The 17,829-nt window shown below is 40.5% G+C and overlaps 1 protein-coding gene across 2 annotated transcripts in view; it reads right to left on the bottom strand.

Moving 5' to 3' along the window:
• The window catches only part of sh3gl2a (SH3 domain containing GRB2 like 2a, endophilin A1), a 34,024-nt gene extending 20,090 nt beyond the window's left edge, over window positions 1–13,934 (bottom strand). For both annotated transcript variants that reach the window (XM_068588774.1, XM_068588775.1), the window contains exon 1: window positions 13,723–13,934. In XM_068588774.1, the coding sequence (XP_068444875.1) occupies window positions 13,723–13,767 (45 nt within the window). In that variant the 5' untranslated portion in view covers window positions 13,768–13,934. The remainder of the gene's footprint in view (window positions 1–13,722) is intronic.
• Window positions 13,935–17,829: the final 3,895 nt, after the last annotated feature.

A 17,829-nucleotide genomic window follows, 5' to 3' on the forward strand; every position in this document is an offset into this window, starting at 1 on the left:
GCGAGTCCATAGTAATATCATTTTAATGTTTACCCATCAGAGTCACAAGCTCGATCTGCGTGGGTGTAATGACGGGGTTGTCTAGGATCATGAACACTGAAAATCTGTATTGATGATAGTTATTAAAGCTCAGGCTGCTGCCTGCACTGTGTGTGTGTGTGTGTGTGCGTGTGTCTTTTATCCATAGATGTGTCATGACCACATCATTTATATGTAAGATCTCGCCGCTGGTTGGGTTGAACTTCTGTCAGTTTATTTATAAAACACTGACGCAGCTTCAGCTTTTATTAGCGCCATTTTTGGCGCACTTGATATGCACTTGGACCACCTCATTATGTCTTGTCAATTTTGAATGATATCCAATCTGATCCATAATATTTCAAGAGATGAGTTACTGCTGATAGAGAGCGACTGAGCTGCCGGTCAGAAACACATTGATCTTTATCCTAAGTGACCCACGGATGAGGCTTTCATACACGGGGAACCCAGAAACAAAGTATATAATCATTTTTCAGTGGACACAGCAGCCATTTTATAGATCTGCTGCCTCCTCGACTTGTTGTGGGAAGTCCTGCAGTTAGTTTTCGATCATTTCTGTCTCTTTCAAGGGAACAGTACGGTTCAGGAAAAGATGCAACCACGTGTCTCCGAGCAGGAAGACCCTTTCTGCTTTGTCCTCCTCGTGAGCTGTTTAACCTTTTACACCAACTGCTCCGTCTCATCCACGCACACGCTGTCACACTGACGGGCTCGATTTGTGCTGGTATCAAAAACTTAGCAACATTCTCACTGAGCACAAAAGTGTAGCTTCACTTCATCAGTCTACATGAAACCAATTCTCTCAGAGAGCCCAACAAAAACAAGTGAAACTCACTGAAATTCCAACAATGTCTCCCAGAACATTCTCATACAACTAAACATGCACTCTCAAATAATATGTTTTGAGGAAAACCTTTTTCTTTGGACTGAACTATTGTTTCAAAGCCGGTTCAAGCATATGATTGACGTACAAAACAAAACAAAGAGGAAACGTAGTTTTGTTTGGGCAACAGAAGTACTTCATGCCGGACTTTTAAACTTATTTGTGAAACTTTAAGAGCATGGGGTTTTGCTCGAAATGTAATCCACAATGCAGTTCTGTTGTATGCCGAACACAAGACAGAATTAAAGTCTTCATATGAGGTCCATTGTTATATAGCTAATGGAAGAGCCAACACAGCAATGACTCATGTAATAAAATAATCTTGACTCTATTTCTGGAGGTTCCAACCACATCTCATTACCTTCATGAGATCACCAGCACTGACGCGTCTGGAAACAACTATCTAAGTCATATGCATTAGTGTAAAAAAGAAAAGAGGAAAAGTTAAATGTGTGAGACGAAAAGAAGACAAAAAATGTGTGGAAAGCAAAAAATATACACAGTTTTAATAACTGATGGATAAAAAAAAATGTATGAGATACTATATATATTTCATAGTGAAACCAACCAGAAAAAGTGACAGAAATGTCCTTATTGCAACTTCTTTGATGCTTTTTTTTGCCTGATGCATTTGCAAAGTTGTATTTTTTGACATTTTACAAACCAAAAACTCACTGTAGATTAATTGGTAACAAAAATAATACATTGTGTGTATATGTCAAATCAAGAAGGTACATTATATTATGAAACAACATACTTTATCTGCATTAACGTTTGTCTTCTTTTGTGTATCGTACATATACTTATATTTATAGTGCATATTAGCTCAGTATAAAAAGGTCCAAATTATGCAGAAAAATGCACCAGAACCAATAAGATAAAGAAGATAGAGTCAGGCTGTGACAACATGCCTGCAGAGAAACTGTGTTTCCACCATTAGGGGAAAACATCGTTCACCAGGAGTGGACAGATCGTCCCTGTTGTCTGTGAGAGCGCAGGAGACACCAATGCTCCCTGAACTCAACACATCGTTTCACGGGAGCTTTTCATACAACACCAGACTGGACTGGAGCAAATGCTGCAGAGGCTGAAAGAAGATTCATTATCATTGTTGATGAAGATAAATGGCTTTCACTTCTAACTACGAGCTAAAGCAACTAGCGGCACAATAATGGATCCTGCGAGCAGCTGTGCTTCTACACAAGAATCGATAAAAAAGGAGGAAAAAACCCCCCAAACAGATTTGTCCCTTCCAAACACGACCACAGACTTTCAATCATGCCACACCGATCCCTCCCAAAATAAACAATAATATTAATACATCCAGAGACCAGCATGACCCATTAAAAGAGAAGAAAATTGAAAAGCCTCAGCAGGCGAACATCCTCTATATTTCATATTGACTATCTGTTATTCAACAGGGGTCTGATTAGATTTCCACTCCATAAAGAAGATCACGTCTAGAGGAGATCAATAATAAAATGATACCCAGAATACTGATGGTTACTGCAGAATCTTTACATTTATAGAGACATGCACTAAGGAATGATAGAATATTAAGAACTGAAATGATTAAATTATTTCTCTACAGACAGAACATTAAGTCACAACTACTTTGATTATTGTAATCTTTCAAGCAAAAAAAAGAAAAAGGCAAATATTTTCTCAAATGTGCTGATTTGAAGCTTTTTTTCATGATTGTAAACCTAATCTCTTTAGGTTTTGGATTATTGGTCAGACAAAACAAGCAATTTAAAGATGTCATCTTGCGCTCTCAAAAATGATCATGGCATACGTCTGCATTTTATCAACAAAAGCGTAAAATGGGGAAATATTCAGCAAGTTAATCCACAGTTCGAGGTATTCTGAGTTGAACGCCCCAAAACAAGTCAGCAGTGAAAACACTCCAAAGAGATAGATGTTAAATACAGGTCAACCAAATCAGTAAAATAAAGAATAAAGTACAGATGATGGGTCAATAGATGGTCTGCGAGGGATCAATACCTGTGACCTTGTGTATTACTGCCTTTACATCAGTGATCACAATTGTTGTTTCAAGCTTGTTGGCAAGAGGTGTTTCTTCTATTCACCCTCCCGGCATAAATAATTGAAACGCAATACAATTCAAGAGCACGCGCATTATAGTCTCTAAGTGACCACACAGTTGAATCAACGCCTCTCTGAACAGCTTTAACACAAACTGAGCATTATAACCTTCATGAACAGACCATTCATTGAAGGACTGCTACTGCTTTGGTTCTAGTGAGGTGTACTTTATAATCTGGCACTGAGTGAGGCTGGTCAGCGCTGCTTAAGAAAATGAAATGCATAAAAAGACGTCTGTCTGTTTGTGCGCACGCTAAGAAAGTAGGTTGAGGATCAATAATTTAGGGTTTGAAGCCAAGTGTGTGTTTTTTTTACATGGCTTTTGTATTTACTGTGTGGAGGCTTGACTGTGTTTCATATTGGAAGCTCTGCTGGGATGAAGTCTCCCCAAAGCTGTCAGTGTGCAGTTAGCAAACTGGAAAGACACAAACTCAGGAAACAATGGTTGCTCTTATGTCAGTGGTCATATTATTAGTGACATGTTTAAGCGACTATCCCAAAAAGAAGAGCAAAAATCAAGAACATTTTAAGCAACTAGTATATATTATTGGTCACTATCTGCTAACAATCATAATCAATCTGCTGGGAAAAATACGTTACATCATTACAACTGTTTTACTATTATCATCTACACCAGCCAACACTTACTGTTGACAAAAATATCAATAATATATCTCTGCTACATTACAGTGTATTATAACATATGATTAACTATGTATTTTTATACTGGTTATGAGTTCTAAATAAGTGAACTTGATGGTAAAGTCTTGCCGAAATTACATATATAATACTAATGTTGGAACATCATTTTATAGATGTAAAGAAAATCTCTCTCTCTCTCTCTCTCTCTCTCTCTCTCTCTCTCTCTCTCTCTCTCTCTCTCTCTCTCTCTCTCTCTCTCTCTCTCTCTCTCTAAAAACTCAATTAAATTTATATTTTCTCTAAGGATTGTCATACGTCCTTTACTTCAGTCCAATGCACAACATAACAATCATCTGTTCAAATGAATGAACTTACACTGCAAACACCTGCTAACATGGCTGTGCAAACACACACACACACACACCTACATGCATGCATACTCGAGACCATCCAATTAAAAATCTACTTTTCTTTTTCATTGAATTCAAGGTGTCTAATCCACTGTGGGCGGTGTTTGTCACATTGAGTCTGAACAGCAGAAAAATAACTTTGTTTACCCAAAGTCTGGAAGATGATGAAGAGGCTTGTTTACACAAAGCCCCCGTGTGATTAAATTATTCATGACTCAACAGCCCGGTAAACAAAAACGTTAAAGCAATTACACATAATTGTACGGGTTTAGTGACAATTATTGATTTACATATAAGATTTGAAATTGAAGCTACACGCTGTACCTGCCTCTTCACATGATAATCCTGTAACATGTTTGAGTGTTTTTTTCAGTGGAAGTAGTGATTTATAATGTGGAAAAAAGGACCAGCAAGGAGGATTCGTGAATCTCTGACCCCGGCACATGGTACATTTGGTGGCCTGGTCGGGCACATGCACCACGTTTCACAGATTACCGCTGCAGCGCTCTGATTCTGACTCACACACAGGTCCAATATAGGATGCAAAGTCACCGTGCTCTGATTAATCTCAGTATAATCCCTGACAAGCCATTCAGTCTCGACTCTGCAGTCAGTGGGAGGACGTCGTGTGTGCACCGAGTTAATATGGTTAATACGGCTACATCAACCCAAATGGCTTTTTCCTGGACAAAGGTAAGCATACAAGTACAACAAGATACATTCTGTCCCCCCAAAACTTGCTGGACACTCACTTTAGCAAACATATGTAAAATAAAGCATGCTCTGTTCCCATCCACCCCTCATTAAGGTCCTCTCATGAGCCAAATTAGGCATTAGACTGAGCGCATGATGCTGCAGCTGCCTGAAAGCAAAGCCTCCTCTTCTTTTTTGTTCCCAACATCATCCTCCTCTCTCCATTACTTCCTCCCTTCATCTATTCCTGCTCTCTGCTACACTCCATCCCCTCTTTATACCATGTTTCCTCCCGCTTTCTTCCTTTCTGTTCCACACTTGAACACATGTCCTCTTTACATAATTCCCAGCAAAGTCATCCACAATATAAATCACAGATGCTGCGTCATTCTCTTGTGCTTTAGCAACAACACTGGTTATAGATCATTCTGCTGTTAGATGTTGTGCATGCATTTATAGTCCTCAGAGGATGATCCCTTCTTTCAGCAGAAATTTTTATTTTTTATTTTTATTTTGGTGAAATATCTTATATACCTGCCATGAAATGATTTCTCTATCTATGTATTTTTGTGAACTTTGGTTTATCCTCTTACGGTCCAAATTCATATTGATCCCATAAATTGGTTGCCAATCAAAGTACAGTACTTACTGATACTTTGCAGTGATTTAAATGCTGATGATGTTTACACAGAAATGACAACAAGTCCCATACATATTAGAAGTATGTAGTTACAATTTCAAATGACCAGCAATGGCCTTCATAACAATAATAATGTACTACTGACACACACATCTCCTCTCTCGGCCTGATATATGCTGCCCCTTTATTCTGACACCAATCTCTGGCAAACCATTACATTATCACTGTAGCCATATATATATATATATATATATATATATATATATATATATATATATATATATATATATATATATATATATATAGTTTGTTAATGCAATATGCATGACAGCCTCACAGCCAGAGTGGTGGTACACTATTGCTCTCCACAACCTCAGCAGTTTAAGAAAAGCCAATAATCAACACGGTGAATGTGGGACAGAAATAAGTTATGTAAAGACTTCGGGGTTATAGACTTTTCTCAGGATTATGTGACCTCTATGTCCCTGAAGTAGAACTGTGTTTGTGTTTATGAGTATGGAGATGGTTGAATTTATTTTTATCAATGTCCAAGCCATTTCCATGCAGTTTCGTTCCTTCAGTTTTGATGGTCGTGATCTTGTAAATACTTATTGTTCAGGACTTTCTCTTCATAATCTCAAAGATACTGCCTCATTAAATTAGGATTAAATGAATACAATTAAAAAAGGTTTCCTCTCTCGCTACAAATGAACTGTGGAATAATAATTGATGAAAAACCTAAAGGTATTAATATTATTATTGTTGTGTAATAATCTTGAACTTTAGGCATTCAATGGCCAATACCATTACATGTTTAAGTGGAAATATGCGAATACCAAAGTACCAAAGCTCATTCATCATGTTTGATAAGACAAACCTTTACCCCATAACAGGTCTCAGGAATTTCCCTTTACCAGCCCGAAGCCGACCGCCGTCTCTCCTGCAGTGGTTGATGCTCAGAATATATAATATGCCAGTCCTGAATAAAACATCAACCATGGCCTGAATACTGATGTTGGAGGTAGGAGGAGAAATAAGGGAGTGGAAAGCGCAGAAAGAAACCACGCAGTGACGAACAGCAGTTCGAAAAACCCCAAACACTAAAGCGACCATGAACACTGAAGCGACTAAACCAGAATGACTGAATCTGCAGGACACCAAAGTTTCCTTCACTCATCATCTTCTGTTTCACAGATTTTAAACCGGCTAAACATTGCTCATTCACGTTTCTTCTACACGAGGACATTCAATGAGTGTACCTCGGTAGTGCTCTTATTGAAAATGTGCCGCTAGCATCCGTCTGACCAAAGGACTAGCCAAGAATAGCACTGGTGTGTCGGACTGTCGTCAAACTCCAGAACGGAGCTGACGTCAGAACGCCGAGAACTCCACAGTCCAGTTTTCCAACCCTCCGGCATGTGCATGTCCTGTCAAAAGCAATACCGTTGACAGTATATTCAACGTTTCTTAGATTAATGGACTTACTCTATTGTTTCTGGCCACACCTCTATGGTGTCGTAGCAACTCTGGAGATGGCGAGTCTTGTTTATGACAGGGAAACATTTTGTAATGCTCGCCAAAGGATTTATGAGGTATCCGGGCAATTAACAAGCGCATTTGTTAGAGGTGAGCTAATGCGTGGTGACATTTTACATTCGTATTTGTCAAAAAAGTCTCACTGCTGCAGAGGACCGGTGAAAGACTTCCCTGTTTGGAGCAGCCTTCAGAAGCTGGGATCAAATATCTGATAAAACATATAGAGATGGTTACTTTGCTTGTATGCCTGCTTAGCAAGCCCAAGCAAAACACAGCAGAGTGTCCCGATGGAGAAAGAGCTCTACTGTGGTGAGTAAAAACTTGTTTTTAAGCTGGAAGTCAAATAAAAGTAAAAGAGGCCCTCGGAGGGAAGTAAATAAATCAAGATAAAAAAAGATGGGATGTATATTGGTGCAGGGGACTGTACTGCTGGACTGGATCCAGTACAGCATCACTTTTGCTGCATTGCTGATCCACACCTGGCCAAAACTGGAAGCACTGGGTCGGACAAGACAATGCATTCAGATCATTTCAACAATGAGTTTCTTGTCCTCTGACTCATGAGCGAATAACAGACGTGACACAGCATCTACGCTTGATACTTAGCCCAGTATCCCTCTGCGTCACACCCATGTTGGTCAATTCTGCACGATTGACATCAAACGCCAAGATTCAGGACTGCAATGAAATGGCTGAATGAAAGGATATACCTGCCTGTGTACGAGTTGTGTATAAGTTGAGTAAAAAATATTCTTATCTTCCCTTTGAAACCAACGTAGTTATTGGGTTACAATTGTTCGTAGACACCACAAAGCGTCTCAATCTTCGTTGATCTACAAAACATTTACCAGAAACAAATTTGTATGATTGCCACACAAATTATTGTTTTAGCTTCTTAATAAAAAAGATCGGAGTAAACTGAATATGTTGAGGATTTGTACTGACAAAGTCAATTTGAAGAGCTCTGAAGGGGTTTTCATGGTCATTTTATATACTTTTACGACAAATAAACTAATTGAAAAAAATGACAGGCACAATATTTGGTGAAAGCAATTGTTAGCGCTACCGGGAATTATGAGTAAATAATAAACTAGCACAATACCAACAACAACTGATCAAATTCAGTCTCCAAAGCCTGCAATAACATGCATCCCAGAAATCCCTGCGGATCGCACGTTCTCTTCCTGTTTGACTTGGCAGACTCCTTCCTCCTGCTCTCGCCTTCACTATCCCTTGGCTTGAATTCTCCCTTTATCTCCCTACCACTCCTTATTACTGCATAAGGCCGTTTTCAATCCACTTCTCTTTCCCCTTTCTTGCCTTCTCTTCTCTTATCCCTCTTTCCTCGCTCCACTCTCGTTGCCCCTCCCGACCCATCTGTTATCTCCCAGCTGGATCTGTTTTACGCTGCACTGCAGTAGGCCCCAGCGAGGATCCAGGCTGTATGAGTCACCCACTCACAATCTGCTGCCCTAAAGCCCTGCAGGCGTCAGTCACATCCAAAGACCCCATCGCTGTCCACGGGCCCACACGGATGTACAACTATGCACACTCGCATGCACGCGCACACAGACCCCTTTCTGAGGAAAGTAAAGCTGGAAAAGCCTCTATCTGCATTCACATATAGATGAAGAAATGGACCAAGAAATTCCTTAACTATTTGCCTTAAAGCGCCAACCTAAAACAAGACCGTTACCAATTGCCAAATCATAATGCGACACACAATGCTATGAGAGCGAGACGTGTAGTAGTACTCATTAGTATTCTGCACACACACTGGGAAACCTCGAGTCGAACAAGAGCTGACTGCAAAACACAGGATTACTGCTCCGTTAGCTACTGTACGAAATGTACACCATCCAAATGGGATCGGTGTTTCTTAAATCCTAAAAGGAGCCTGACAGATGAATTATGTTCTGGAGCTACAATACCTTGACAGATCGTTTTGTTTACATACAGGACATGGGTTACATAACACTGCATGCTGTTTCTGCAGCGGTACGGCGACGGTGTCTTGGCCAGGATCTCAGACTTTTCTCAGTCTCACGTTGAAATTATGACTTAAACATAAAGAGTGACATTGCTCCCTGGAGTTGCGCTGCTAGAAAAAGACGACGTGTATTTTGTTTTCAATTTCAAACACCAAGTATCTAAATTTGGAAAGAAATGTTCATGGAATTGACTCAAATCTTGTGTTAAGGAAGATACACTGAATTCATCCCCGGTATGAGATTTAATTCATTCATTTAATGATTCTGAATATTATGTTGAAGCAAATGGACTTCACGTGGAATAGGAATATAGAATAATAATTATAGCTGCAAAATACTGGAGGTATATTCAGCACACAATAATCCCTTACAGGTAGCATTTTGTGAAGTGGACTATTATGGACCTGATTAAGAGCAAAGGACTCCTTTTTATTTGATATGCAGCCGGGTCTCAAAGTGGGACTCCACGCTCAAATACAGACAGACAAAATGATGCAGTACAAGATGTAGTAGGGATGTAGTGTTCAGCTAACTCTCAAATTGACTAACCTTATGGGACATGGTTTTTACGGAGATTCAGACGTACATGTGAGATGCCGAACCTGTGAGGAAACTTGATGGCATCTTTCTGACATCGACAAGACGCAAAGCAACCATTTTATCTGGAAAAGCTACGAGACCAAACCCCCCAAAAGACTCTTCCTTTTGTTTCCCTCCTCTCAGTCACTCTGGCACATTGCATCTCGCTTCCTTGCCGCCCTCTTCATCTCCCATCGCTCTCATGCAGTTTCTATTTAATGAACATATTTGTGTCTGCCTGCTGGCAGCGCACACTCAGAGATAAAGTATTCTCTCTGCAACCTTTAGACAAATTTCAAAGATTGAAATATAAGAACAGGCAGAACCGCAGGAGACGCACAATGCAGTTTACTTGTTCTCTAGAAGTTCAGGATTTAACAACCCTAAAAAAAAAAAAGTCTCACCACATTAACACATTAGCACGCGAACGTGACCTTCTCCATGGGAACAACGCCATCATGAAAGTGGCATCTGCTCAAAGCATGACTCATTTGACTCTGAGGGGAAGTTGACTTGTGACGCAAAAAGCCAGCAATCACCACCTTTATAATAAATATGCCAGACAGAAAGAGGTGTCTTAGCTTGAAATGATAAGGAGAGTACAGGGCGTCATTCTTCATTGCAGGCTGACGTTATTTTCTTAAGTGCAAATAGTCTCGAGCTATTCAAATCTATTACATTGTATGAAGAAGTATATATAACACAATTCACATAAAGAATGAGTAATGGACGGCTGGATAAATAAATCAAAATAAATAAATTAAAAAAAGGCAATTTGTAGTGGCCCTGCTGGGGTTTCCCCTTCATGCCCCGTGCTTCCATTCTATTTAAAATGGCCACCATGATTAATGCACCACTATGAACCGGGATGTCCTTGGGTGACAGAGAGAGAGAGAGACGTCTCACATTGGAGAAAAGTGTGATTGTGTGACATAAATTATTGTTTTGCCATTAAATACATAATAAATCACCCAGTGATGTATTTACGAAAGTGAAGCTGAGGTTGTGTGAACATGTGTGTGTGTGTGTGTGTTTGTGTTAATCTCATAAAACTCCTGTGACTCCGTGGCATCCAGCCTTTTATGGGCTGTTTGACTCTGCAGAATGCATAAAGTCTATGAAGAAGAAATGCTGCAAGAAGAAATGCAGAAATACATGAATGAGGATTTTTCCATCTCTCACAAAGGAGATGCTGTTCACTCAGACAAAGACGTGCAGCTAATTAGCAATTAGCATGGGGTTATAAGGTCAATGCTGCGTTTTAGGAAGTGATCCAATCTACAAATAAACCAGTTGACAATATCGCAGCTCCACTTAATGTTTTGTGTTGCCATTTTTTGTCATCACAGATATTGGGTCTAAATTGTCCACACGGCTCTGCTTTCCATAGCTAGAGACAAATTAAATGTGAAATCAATGCGCAAGACTGCTGTAAGCCAATATTTGATTTTTATAGAATTTGCATCAGTTTACTATAGAACCTTGATTGTTTTTTGTAGGGATAAGTAATATATTGATATCATTACGATCGTAATGTGATCCGAAATATTGCGTTAGATTTTTGATATTGTAATGTGGCATATTTGTCTTTTCCTTGTTCTAAAAGCTGCATTAAGTGATAACATGTCCTGAACTCAGACTGTTCTAGCTGTTCTATAATTCGCCGTGACCCACTTATATCCACGTTACTGCTGATTATCTAACAAAAAGATCAGAGTGTAAAAATGTTGTGAAAGCACCAACAATCCTACAACATCAATTGACCAGATTTGGTTGCTTTTGGACAGAACCAGGCTCTTTATGCTACAATAAGAGAACAGCTCGCTGGTGGTAGCTTCATATTAACTTTACAGACACGCAAGGGGCATCGATCTCCTCAGCAAGAAAGAAAATAAGCATATTCACTAAAAATGTACACTATTCCTTTAATTAACGCTGATAACCACTCTGCCAAGCTCCTGTCTGATTCTTTTTTAAAATCCCATCCACTAATCCCTCTGACCCTCCTCTTTATGTGTTGGGGTGGGGGCTCTGCTCTGGTCTAGTTGGAGGATGTGTCTGTAAGTAGCCAGATTGCTTGGTCGCTGCCTTGGTGAGTCTGGGCCTGGATTACAAGGCTGTGGCATGGAAACAGAGGGGTTGATAGGAGCCTTCTGCCACTGGGAGTGATGGCTGTGTGTGTGTGTGTGTGTGTGTGTGGAAGGGGGGGGGGGGTAATGCTGAGGAACGGACAGACAATAGGAGACCACATAGACAGCTAACTCTGAGCCTCGAGCTGCCTCAATTGTTTTGGCAGTAAAACTCAGAAATAATGAAGTGAGTTCAGGTGCATTTCCTGCATATTTACACACTCAACCGCATCTCTTTATGCATGCACACTGAGAGCCACATAACTGTATGCATATTTACAGATATAAATGCTCTGATGCACACTCGCCTCACACACACACGCATTTGGGCTGTTAAAGAACATCTGCAGGGCGAGCCAAGGCTCTCGTAATGGGTGGCAATACTGTCATCAGACATAATTAACACAATCTGTGCAGCAATCTAATGTCCTGTGTGAGCTGCTGTCTGCTTCCAATGAGGAAGTCTGTTAACAGCAGAACACAAAACAATTCAACTGTTCTTTTTAATTTAATCCTTCAATATGATGCATCTTTGAGATACCATGTTCTTCTGATCTGCAATAGCTGCTCTTCAAGAATAGCAACATCCCTGTGTGCTTTAATCATCTTTACAAGCCTCTCAAATGTCATGTGATATAAGCAAAAATATAAATAACTAATGGCAGCATAAATTAACTAAAAATACAACACTAGACCCTAGAGTATCGCCATATTGGATCCCAGCTGTTAAATGTGTAAATGAACTCCTGTTCTCACAAACTGCTGCATTAGTCTCAGTTCTTCAGGTCCAACACATAATTAATAGAGTTTTGATATCTACAGACACAGGCCTTCAAGATATAAACTATTACCTGCGTCACAGTGGAGGAATGAAGCAAACTGGGCGCTGTATAGGGCCATTTTAGAGACTGGGTGAACTGAAGAGCAAGGACAGGATCAAGCAGCATGTAAGTGTGACTCAACCAGGCTCCTGGTGTCCTGCTGTGTGAGGCCTAAAGCCGACTCTCAGTGTTACTGTGACTCACCGCCGAGAAACAACCTTCCTCAGACGCTGGAGCTCACAGCTATCATCGGAAATAAAAGTCAACTCAAAGCCCTCGAGTCAGTGGGGAGGGGACAGATCCAGTCTTCGGCCGTCAAGATCCCAGTGGTGACCTGTGGCCACGACTCTGATGGTCTCCGATGTAACTGAGAGTCTGAGTCCAAAACAACTATGCAGGGATGGGTAGAGGAAGCCTCTGAGTAACCTTGAGCAGGATACATTATCGTGCATTAGGCCTGTGTCCAGAAACGTCACGTGATTCAGCGTTAGAAAGGGAAAACTTGATTGAATTCAGCACTGTGTCCCGCAATAAAAGATAAGTGCGTTTAGAGGGCGCCGGGGTCATGGCGTGTCGCTGCTGATAGGAGCGGATTTCCGCCAAGGCGCACTTAACGATTGCATAACATCGTGCGCGTCGGAGTTCCCACTGTGGTTGGCTGAAAGAAGCACCGATTTAAACCGCCCTCCGTTTGGGGGCAACAACTTGCGCATCAGTGTGAGCGGCTGCCATGAGCTGCAGCTCTGGCGCTTTTCTGTGCGGAATGTCATCTGAAGGGTACCGAGAGAAACCGACATCCCCGACATCACCATCATCATCATCATCATCATTCCATGGTCGTGTCACCTGCCTCCCAGGCGGCCCCGTAGAAACACGCCCGAATGATCGCGTGCCTTCGCGTTCATGCATCAAATAAATAATAATATATTTTTTTTTAAAAGTCGGTCAATTACAACGGCGAATGCAGTGCAAAACACGAGAACCCTAATAAATTATTCTACTGGTGCAACGCTGCACCATCTTTTCAGTGGATTTCAGCACCAGGAAAGCAGCGACTGAGTGATTTTTTTTAGAGGGAACAGATGGAGAACGACGACAGCAGCGGGCTCCAGAGGAGAGGAGTGCAACGCGAGCTGTTCAATTACGACAAATCTCTGCTCTGCAAACGGCACCCCACTGCTCTTCGACAACAACACACTCCCAACATGACGATCCGAGGAGGTCTGGCGTCCGGAGCGTCGCGTGCCTCTTACCTGAGTGGCTTTGTGGAATTGCTTCTTAAACCCCGCGACAGACATGGTTGCTGCACGGTGGTTCTAGCTGGCAGTAATTATGGACTTGATGCTGAGGGAGGAAATCTCGGCCCTAATTGTATCTGGTGATGATCTTGCAACCGTGACTAACCCCCGTGTACGCTGGTGTTGAGCTGAGGGATCTCCTGTGAGAAAGGGGCTGACTAAAGCCCCGGTCAGACTATTGGACGTCAGACCCACATGTCTAAAACGGCGCTGACGTCAGAGCCAGCTCCTCTTAAAGCGGCCGCCTCCTCGCCGCGGCTGAGTAGACAACACGAGCAGGAGGCTGAGCTGTTTCTGACCTAAACTTGGTGGAGGAGACGGAGGAGGACACACTTGGGGACGGCGGCAATATGACTAGACCAGTGCTGGACTACTAACCAAGTGCATTTACTCAAGTGCTGAGCGTACAAAGTCGAAGTATATTTATTTGGGGGAGTTTTTCCTGATCCGATGTGAGGTCCTTGGACAGGGATGTTATGTGTATAGATTGTAAAGCCCTCCGAGGCAAATTTTGTATTTGTGATTTTGGGCTATACAAAATAAACTGAATTGAAGTGAAGTGCTTGTGCATGTTATCCAATGTAATAGTTATGATGAATAATGAACGATATGCCACTACATCTGGCACCTATTGCACTTAAAAGGACATTTTACTGATAATACTTCCATACTTTTAATATAGTAAGGTTTCTGAATGCAGGGCTTTTACTTGTTTTGGAGTATTAGTAGTTGTACTTTGGTAAATTATCGGAATCCTTCTTTCACCACTGGTTTAGACTCAGCAGTAAAACATGACCTGACCTCAGCACCAGCGTTGGCAGATCAAGTGTTTGCTTTACTGTAGGTTTTGTTGCCTTTACTTCAAATCAGATGGAGTGGCGTCACACCACCTGAGAAATACTTGACTATACAATTCAGTGTTCACATTTTTGATGAGACTTAATGACTTGTGAAACCTGACAGTTTTAACAGGTACCACTGCTTCAGCACCCTGGACAGCACCCATCAACAGAGAGAAACGATCCTCCATCAGTGAAACTGACTCTTACGTGAACTTTCAAGCTTTTCAAACAGCTTACACATGTTGTCTCAATGTTTTTAAAAACAAACTATTTGCACTCTATTATTATTATCTATATTCACTTTAGACAGGAGAGAAAGCTTTTTTCAACTCCTCTGTATGTTTGGTACATGTTGAGGAATCGACAACAATGCTGACTTTGACTTTTTTAGAGAAATACAGCAGTGTGGTCAAACGAGAATATTTTATATATATAAAATATAATTATATAATATATATAATATTATATATATATAATATTATATATATATATTTATATATATATATATATATATATATATATATATATATATATATATATATATATATATATATATATATATATTTTAAGTCACACCTTCGTTTTAAGGACAATTTTCAAGACAGCATTACGATTTTACAACTTGAGGACATTTATTAAGTTCAATTGCTGATTACTGAATTCATGCCGATATCGAAAGTTCACGTTTGACCAAACAGCAGTTCATAGTCAGAGGTTTTCAGTCTCACTGTGAGGTCCATGAGGAGATCTTTTTCTGCCTTGCGGTGCCATTGTTTTGTCAGCTATTGACAGCTTTCCACCTTGTGGACAAAACATTTGTCAACTAACTCCAAATCATATGTGTGAACGAGTACATCAACACAATTAATCATGCACTTGTGCCATCTCCTGCTGGTGCCATCAATCAGTCCAAGGCATGAGGCGTTAAGGCACAGAACTGCTCTTGTATCGTGGCCGTATGTTGGACTCTAAGGACGGAAACCTGATTTATTTCAAACAAAACTGAAGACAATCGTCTCGACATATATTTACAGATAATAGTGGCTGTGGATTTTTAAGTCTTATGCAATTCATAGAGAACTAAACTATATTATGTAGCACATAATATCTTATATATATAATTATTATTATTATGCTACTTATTAATATAACTGCATTGTACCAACCAGCTACGACCGCCCAAACTAAATCCGAGTCATCACAATATCATTTGGCTGATTGGATTAAAATCCTGCACGGATCAGCGGCACTAATGTGAATAATTGCTCTGAATTAAAGTTATGAAGTCACCTGCACACATGTATCAGCTCAGAGGCAGCCTCCTCGACGCCAGATGGCTGGTCCACTGTGGCAGGACTCCTTGGTTAGACAGTCAGAGATGGATCCAATGTGGCCACTGTTACAGCCCTGGAATAGGACTCGAAGGGAAATCACTAAATGGGCTATCATATCTTAAATATGGCCATGTCTTCGGCTGTGAAATGTCCAAATAAACCAAATAGATGCTGTATATTTGAAGCTGCTTCCGTGGAGATAATAAGCTCTATGTCTAGAGATGCAACCTTTAGGACATAACAGAGTTGTGCAATGTCACATTATTACTGTCATCGTGTACCTCTTCCTTTCTAAAGAGTTTAAACACAGCTTGTCTCTTGATCTCAAAGCGTAATTAAAGAACAAACACAACGTATAAACAACAGGCCAATAAACTGTTGTAATTACTGTGTGCAGTGTACATACGCCTCACCATTAGCGCACAAACAGGGTGTGAGGAATGCAAAAACACACACAGGCTCTGAACTGTGGGCCAAGCCACACAATATATAAATATTAACAGTTAATTACATCTTCTTTGTATCCATTTAATGATTTATTTGTTGTTCCACAACTCCATTATTATCTACACTGTGGTTAGATTAACCCATCTTACTTTGCTTTTGTTCTCAAACAGAGTGTAATTTTATGTACTTGTGTGATGACCAAACTCAAGCTGTCCTGGTTAAAGCGGGGACACACATTTGTTATGTTAGTGGCGCCATCTTGTGGAAGAAGAAAGCAATTATCCATCTATCTATCCCTCTATCCGTCTCTCTGTCTGTTGCTCATACAAAGAAACCAAACAAAACTCATGCTTTAAATTAAAGGCCAGGTAAGGCAAGGTAATCCTGGAAATGGATTGCAGGGGCAATTTAATCATTTATTAATCACTGATGCATAAGTCAATCTTACTTCAATCTTACTTACTTAAAATACCACCAGTTTAGGTCACAAAAATGCATAATTTCAAGGGTTAAAATAATCACTAATCACAAAGCTATGTTTATCTACATAATCAATGAGGATGTCAAAACTAAAATGATACATAATATATGTTAGATGCTACTACAAGTCCTGTTTTTACACACTATGCAGCTCTGCTCAAAGGTTTACAATCAATGATGCTTTGCTCCCCCCTGGTGGCAGGAAATGATGCAGCAATTATGATGCATACACGTGTAAGAGCCTGAAACCTGCCATGCAACACATGCATCAGATCAGACCAGCTCCACAGTGAAAGCTGCATATGTATGATGCTATATCTCATATATATTACAGGAGCGCCCTGAGCACCTGTTCTGTGTGAGCCGCTCTCCAACAGAGGATTTAGGAGCGATAAGTCAAACCGGCTGACAGTGACCTGAGTGCAGTTCTTTGCTCAGTTTTCCTGCTTGCTGGCCTCGACGGGCAGCTCTGATAAAGTGCTTGGTCCCACGGCTCAGTGATCTGTATGTGTGTGAGTGGCCTGAGGTGAGTGTCCATTTGTCTTAACTCATGAGGCGATAAATCTCACCTGCACAGAACAGACAGATGGGGGCTGAGCTCAAAAGAAATATGAGATTGTAGCCATTAACTTTATTATACTTACGATTGGTCTCATTTTTTGTCATCATCTCTGACTGAAGGTGGGAACAGTATAAAGTTTCTGATTAACACATTACTGACACGTTCATATTTTATAAAAGTCAGTCGTTTGTACTTTTTAAGTCTTACTTCTGCAGTAAATGTTTGATTCTGAGCTGAAGTTTCACTTTAAGTTTTTCTACATTTGAAACGTTAACTGATGTAAAAATTCCTTTACTTTCATAACCTATTAAAATTCATGCTCCAACTTACTCACATGGGAACAAGGCCGCCCCAGAGATACTTGAACTCGGTCAATTGGGACAGCAACTTTCTCCCA

This window comes from Clinocottus analis, unplaced genomic scaffold (genome assembly GCF_023055335.1).
Source record: "Clinocottus analis isolate CAN_PGR_092001 unplaced genomic scaffold, fCliAna1.0.p SCAF_22, whole genome shotgun sequence".
NCBI lineage: Eukaryota > Metazoa > Chordata > Actinopteri > Perciformes > Cottidae > Clinocottus > Clinocottus analis.